Consider the following 7,316-nt stretch of genomic DNA (forward strand, 5'->3'; position numbering starts at 1 on the left):
AGCTGTCAGAAGTTGACTTACTGTAAAAAGTCCAGTTTGTTCCTTAAATTCTTTTACTTTTTGCCGTCCCCATCCGTCTCCCTCTTTCTAGTCCGTCTCTCCTTACTTTCTCTCTTCAGTGAACATCATCTTCTACCTCAGGGCTCAAGCAAGGTCAGGTAATCCACAGAGATTAGGCAGTTAAGTAAAGGCATACTGAGTCATGTTGTAATCGCAGGAGTAAGCTCATTCTGTCTACTTTGATCTGTCAGGCAGCTGCTGGTAAGGCATTCAGACCTTTTTTCCTGATGGCCAAATAATGAATCTATATTCTAGGTTATGCAGCTATACTGTGTCTTACTACTGGTGCACAGATTGACCTGTGAACTTATTATTAACAATGAGTATTTTGAATTAAAAATATATACAGTATCATTTATTTTTGGGCTTGCTCATATGGGCTGAAATTACCAGTTGGTGTGAAACTCATTGGATCCTTTTGGGGGGGGGGGGGGGGGTGGCATTTTCACTTGTTATTTAACATTTCTTGGTGCAAGCTATGCATGTCAACATGTCCCCAGCATCCCCAGAGTAAATGACACCTATGGTTAAGTCCTGTCAGTTTTTATGAGGTTATACCAGTGACACACTTGTGATGGAAGGGCAAAGGGCAAAAGTATGTGTTTTTGGAAGTAGTGTGTTGTTTAGTCTTAAATCACTGCTTGGATGAGATGATCCTCAGTTTAAGAGGTGCAGATCAAAGAAATTATCTTAGCATATTAGTTGTTCAACATTAGGCCTAAAGGAGCACAGTTTCATTGCAATTGGCAAAATTGGTAAGAGAACATGATTATCCGTTTATAGATGTCAGGTTTGTAGAGGTTACTGACTCAATCGGTCATTCCATCACTTCCTAGCTACAATAATAAGATTATTACATTATTTTTACAGTAAATGACAGTGAAGTGACACCAGTATACTATATTTAACACATAAAACAAGACAACACAATTTTCTCTCTGCTACAAATGAGTCGTTACTTCTTATTAACCAGCAGAGGGAGACAAAGCTCAACATAACTATTCCCATGTCTCCATTACCTCTAAAAATTCATTTGCAGTAAACATATCAGGGGCCTTGTGTTGCAACTCTTTGGTTTATTGGTTTAAAAAATAGCACAACGCGTGTCAAGTAGCACCACTACAGAAAAAGTGTTTGATATCTCTAAATAAAGCCTTTTTAAGTACATCAATTCCTATGGTTTAATATCCCAAAACTAACACATGTTCAGAAGTAATGTATTAAGTATTGTGAGTGAAATTAGCTGTAAATATTGGGGTGGGAGCTCATATATCAAACCTAAAAGTAAAGGTCCATTTGAACTATTTGTAACATTTGGTTTGAGTTTAACATAATGTTCCTGTTGTTTCAAGCTGTAGCAAAGGTTTCTTTAAGCAGCAGTATTGTTCACATATCAGGACTAAGCTATCCCACATTTGAAGATGAAATGAAGAGAAGTGAGAATTGACCTCAATGTGAAAGGAAAGAATCCATCATAAATAAAGTATAACAACAACTTGCAGAAATAAAAACTGGCGGGCACAGAACAGAAACTCATAAAACCATAATTGTTTGATTATGTAAACAAAATCTCACAAACACTTACAAATACATATTTCTGCAAGATCCAGTGGTCAGACTTCTATAACAGCTTTGGTATGTAAGTAAATGTGGGAAAAGGGTAAATGTATATGTCCGGTCAGTCTGCTGTGGCCTCTAAGCAGCTCTGCAGGGTTGTTTGTTTTAAGGCTCTCTGTCACCCTGACGAGGTGGCCGAGTGGTTAAGGCGATGGACTGCTAATCCATTGTGCTCTGCACGCGTGGGTTCGAATCCCATCCTCGTCGAGACTTTTTGTTTCTATGTTTCGTAAAAAAAAAAAAAGGCTTAATCACAAATTACTTGTTTGTTTCATGTATTATCTCATGAGATATGTGATTATTCATTGGAATACCTGAAATACAAGGCACTGTATGTTAAAAGTTTTTACCCGTTTTCTACATCTACTCCCAAATTATCATGCTGTGTAAAAGTATGGTGTTTTTGTGAGACGTCTGTGACACCAGTCTTCACTGTGGCCTTGCCGGATTGTTGAAAAATGGCTCCGTCTCTGCAGCCGTCACCCCTGGATCACTGAAGAGCCCTCCTGCAGGCGTCTTCGACCCCAAACTCTGACGCCTCTGAATGATCACCAGAACCCCGATGATGAGCCAGAAGAAGAAACTGACCCACACTGCCGTCTGAGAGGGAGTCACGGGGAGAGACGACACACAAGATGGATATGAAGCTCTTTCATTTGAACAGTCAGTGATGGACGTATCCTCCACATATATGCTCTTACCTATGCACTTTGAAGCACTAATGGTTCTTTATAGCTATTTACAGAATTAACAGTAATCCTGACCGAATCTGTTGCTCTATATAAGCAGCTTTAGGAGCTGTTTCAATTCATTCACACATCTTCAGCCTTCAGGTCACTTTTCTATTAAAACCTCTTATTCCTGCGAATGTTAAGAAACGTTTATAATTATGAAAATGAAGGAATGATTAACTTAAGCATGGCCACATTGCAACTTCAACCAACTAAAACTGTCTAAATGTATGTGCCATGGTTATTAAATCTGGGATATACAGTATCTCACAAAAGTGAGTACACCCCTCACATTTTTGTAAATTTTTGATTGTATCTCTTCATGTGACAACACTGAAGAAATGAGACTTTGCTACAATGTAAAGTAGTGAGTGTACAGCTTATATATATATATATATAGCATTATTATTTCTTATTTTGAAAGTCTGTTGCTCACTGGCTCTGAATACACATACAGTCAAACCATGAGTCACAGGAGGGGTGGGATGTTCATCAGCCTGCAAATTACCACCCAAACAAGCAGTGGAGGAGGCTTCGGCAAGTTGGTCAACAAGAGTTATGAGAACTGGTTATTGTACCCATGTGATCCTAGACATAATATAATACAAACTGAATGAAGCCTACTGACCTCGGCTTTATGTAGATTGTCGTAGAATCTTCCTCCTTTGAGTGGACTGACCCAATTTTTAGTCTGGGCATCCTCACATCTTGAGAGGCAGAAACAGACTGCATGTTAGAAAGTTGACAGAAAATAGATAATCAAGTTTCAACCCATCTATTGTGTCCCAGCAATTGTTAACACTAGAGCCAGACCAATACAGGAAGACTGGTACTGATTTGGATATTCCGATGTATTGGCCAGTAATCCTTTTTTTACATTTTACATTTTACATTTTCAGAAACACATAACATAAACACAGATTATCCCTAACATTTGTTATGTGTAGTTATGAGACCTCACTAAGATAACATGACATAATGGAGTTCAAAAACTGACTTTTTTTTTGCGATGGTGCAATGGATAAGATACATGCCTTTGGTGGGAGAGACCTGGGTTCAATCCCCGACTATGACCTATCCATAGCATGTATAGGTATCCAAAGTCGCTTTGGATAATATGTAACTGTTGTTTCTGGTGCAAACAGAGGTGGAGCAAACTATGCAACGACAACACTCGTAACATGACCGAAGGATCTGTTTCTTTTTTAATTGTCATTTATATGCAATTAGCTCATATCGGCATGTCGATTTATCAGTCGGGTTCTAGTTAACAATAGATATTTTAGCTGCCAAAATTCCCCGAGTCTATGAACAAAGCAGCCGCCGCTGATTTTTTTCAGAGGCGGAACGACGACAAGCCAGTGTTTAAACAGACAACATGTTTGTGGATTAGTGGACATTTTACGGGTCTTTCCTTCTCTGCTTCTCCGTCTTTCAGTTTACACAGCGCTGATGAAATATTTTAGAAGAAAGAGACATCTTAAAAGGAGGCCAGTCATGGGGCCAGTGCAACATGATTAGAGGCACAGAAAGAAATTAAATGTTTCATCTGCCAAGGGAAAAGAAAGTGGAGCTTTCAATGACAGAACAACTCAAAGGCTATGTGTTTTTTAATAGCTGTAAATGAAGCTAAAAATCATATGTTTGGAGAAAGTAGGACACCAAAAAACATGAAGTAAAGCTCACTGGGTTTCAAATGTTGTTTTTAGTTTCATTTCTCATAGTTTGTGAGAGGTTTTGGTTTTTTGTGGAGGTGCCTGTGCATGCCTGTGTGTGTGTGTCTGTGTGTGTGCCGGCGCCACCTGGTAACGTTGGAAACGGCTTGTAGGACAGAGCTGCAGAGAGAGTCGCGTCCGATCTTCAACATGCACCCTGTGATGAGCAGGAAGAACAGGAAGGCGCCACACACTGCCACGGTCAGGTTCATCCATATGCGACCCCTGTGGAGGACAGAATAAACAGAAAGAGTGTGGGAACGGCTGTAAGCTTTTTTTTTAAAGCGATGGCAAAGACAAATAGAAGAATAATGTGTTATTTCAACCTCTGAACAAATTTGGAAATTATGTCAATACTACTGAATGACCATGTTAGCAAGGCGTGTCCTCTTTTTGATCAGTCCTGCAGCCTGTACTGTTAAAGTCTGTAAAACGTGAAGTAAAAATAAGGAACCCATTCTGCTAAACCTGCCCTTAAGGAAACAAGAATACAGTTCTGGATTAGAGGTTTACATTGCATTGATCAATGTACGTTTTTAACAATATATGCTTATTTAAGTCCAACTGTATTTTTATTGTTTTTATTGATAGTTTTGCCAAGCTACAAAGCTTTTTTGTGCTGCTGCGTGTCCATGCATTTGTAACAAAATGCATGTGGTGGCTAAAATGGTAAGCTGTATGGGATATCTGCAGCTTCAACACATCAAACTGACTATGCTGTTTTGAGTAGAAACATTGATACTTAATGTCAGCTTGTATCATCTTATATCTTCCTGTGTGTGATCGATACATTTTAGCTTTTTATATTATTTTCAATCAAAACGTCAGCCTTCAAACAATGATATCTGTTAAATCCTAGTTAAATAATTACATTTAAGTTGTCTAACAGCTGCCTAAAATGTGCTTCCATGTGGCTGAATAAGAAGATTACAAAGTAATAATTTAAGACCAGACCTGTGTTGGCAGCACATTGTGTTCCCTTTAAGTCAAATATCACCCAGCACATAAACACAGTACTGTTTGATTTGGGTTTGGAAGCTTTAAGCTGCAGTTACAGCCAGTATTCGTCAAACTCGGTCGACAGCCCATTTTAAACGCTGGGCAATAAAATGATGACTTAAAGGATTCCAAAAGGGAAAACAGCAAATAAAACAACAAACAAACAAAAAGACTAAAGAACACGCACAAAATGTTTGCAGTGAATGGCAGTGGTTCATGATGACACACACAAACACATCAGCCATTACCTTTTGATTTCCCCGTCAATGCAGAAAGAGTACAGCAAGTACAGAGACAGCGAGAAACACACCACCGCTGCCATGACTGATATGGCCGACACAAAATAGCACAGAGAGGAGGAGCTGGATGACTGCAGGCCAATGAGGCTCATTGTTGCATTGTAGTCGACAAGTCCATATAGAATACACCGACCTCCAAAATTACCCTGAGGGAAGAGACAGGCAGAGAAATGTGCAAGTTTATTTTGAAAATTCAGTTTTGTTAAACTGTTTCGATAACCTTCTTTTTGTTACAGTGTTATGTGTTGTTTCATACACACAGTGTTTCATACAATTAATGTGTGAAATAAGCTGCGGAGAAAACACATAAGCACAAACACACAAACTGCAGCATCTGACTTTTCTAACGAAACGAGGGAATAATTGGGCACGAGGAACATCTGGTCACATGACGCCAACAAGTTTTTGGACACATGACCCTCGCGCGCACGCACATCCACATTCACGCGCATTTTCACACGCTGACACATTCCCGGTTAGTTAAGGCGAGACAGAGTTATGTTAAAGGGATTTTAAGCTTCAAAATAAATGTTATTTTCACGGGCGTAAAATGAGCGCAAAGCGGAAAGGAACGGGCATTTAGTGATGGTGACTCCCGCACACGTAACGGCCCTGCTGAATGATACAATGCACTGAGATGTATTGGCCTAATAACACAGGTAACTTAATTACCCGTGTCATTAGGCTATCAGAAACTGGCAACAACACTCGCAACCAACAGGAAATCAGAAGAAAGTGAAAGCGCGTGGCTTAGCCTACTCGCGCCCTGCTTTCGACAAATAATGTTACGTATACCTATTAAAATACGTAACATCTAGAAAAATATACTGCTTTATAAAATCAGTTATTTCTCTTTAATATGCGAAAGTTTAATAAGCCATAAACAAATTTGTTTTGACAAAAAAGTAGCCTGCCATAAAACCCACTTCGGGGCAGACTACGCACATGGAGTTAAAAGGAGATTATATATATAATTAAGTACAAATAAGTGCCACAAAAACCTACAAGGTCTGAAATGGTGTTTCGTTTTGGCTGTTTCTTTGGTGAACTTGAAACTTTCTAGCACAGACACACACGCACTGATAAAAAGTGAGTCTACCCGGAAGAGGATGGCGATAGCAGAAGCATGGATAAGGCAAGTATTTTTTTTTTTTACTGAGTAAAGTCACCTGGACTATGGTGATGGATGCGGCGGTGACAATCCCACAGACGAAACAGCTGGCGTACAGACCCAACTCCACCAGCAGCAGCACCGTCAACGCCATCGTCCAGCGGTCCGGTTCCAGCTGTCTGGGAAGAGACCAGCATAAAGGCAGCCACAAAAAGACACAAAGCTTCCGGTAAAGTGCTTCAAAATAAAATCCTAGACGAAGCGCACAGTCATAACAGTAATTGATTTGTTGCAAGGTTACAATAATTAGCATGTATTGAATTGCGCATAGCAGAAACAGGGCAGTCCAGTGTGAAGGACAAATGCATAAATCAATTTAGAAATCCGATGAAATTGTCACAGTAAAGGCAGAAAATAATCTAATGGCCTACAGTTGATTTAAATGTTTATTTTAAACCATTTTAAAACAAGCTTCTCTTGTATCACTGCTTAACTGAAAGTCTTTGAAGAGCCGTTGGACGAGAAAGCAAAACAAAAGGGAAAACAAAAACTCAAGAAATATCTCTTAAAACTTATCATATGTTGCAAAATCACAATTTACAATTCTGCCAATAAAGCCGGATGAAACCATCACGCTCCCCACAACTCACCCACCTCTTCTTTACGCGATGTAACAAATGCCACGCTTAAATGTTGGCGATACGACTCCTTGATTTCCGGCGTTATTTTGGCCGTTTTTGTCGACCTCACCCGGTCCTCACTCGGAGGTGTTAGTGGCCCGATG

At 39.6% G+C, this 7,316-nt stretch overlaps 1 protein-coding gene and 1 non-coding gene across 3 annotated transcripts; one reads left to right on the forward strand and one right to left on the reverse strand.

Moving 5' to 3' along the window:
- Positions 1–1,116: 1,116 nt before the first annotated feature.
- tmem179ba (transmembrane protein 179Ba) lies at positions 1,117–6,741 on the reverse strand. Of its 2 annotated transcripts, XR_005446173.1 has the most exons (6): positions 6,591–6,741; positions 5,371–5,567; positions 4,211–4,348; positions 3,037–3,115; positions 2,028–2,277; positions 1,117–1,897 (listed from the first exon to the last, which is right to left on the reverse strand). XR_005446173.1 is itself a non-coding variant. In XM_038731741.1 (5 exons), the coding sequence occupies exons 1-5, from the start codon at positions 6,684–6,686 to the stop codon at positions 2,107–2,109; spliced, it is 681 nt and encodes a 226-aa protein (XP_038587669.1). In that variant the 5' UTR covers positions 6,687–6,741; the 3' UTR covers positions 1,117–2,106. The 2 variants fall into 2 exon arrangements, 1 of the variants encoding a protein (XP_038587669.1); XM_038731741.1 differs by having other exon boundaries at positions 1,117–2,277.
- Positions 1,803–1,884, forward strand: trnas-gcu. The gene has a single exon. It is a non-coding gene; the product is annotated as a tRNA-Ser (tRNA).
- Positions 6,742–7,316: the final 575 nt, after the last annotated feature.

The sequence above is a fragment of the Micropterus salmoides genome, unplaced genomic scaffold (genome assembly GCF_014851395.1).
Source record: "Micropterus salmoides isolate LMB-PRFRI ecotype aquatic unplaced genomic scaffold, ASM1485139v1 Ms_hic_scaffold_2, whole genome shotgun sequence".
Taxonomy (NCBI): Eukaryota; Metazoa; Chordata; class Actinopteri; order Centrarchiformes; family Centrarchidae; genus Micropterus; species Micropterus salmoides.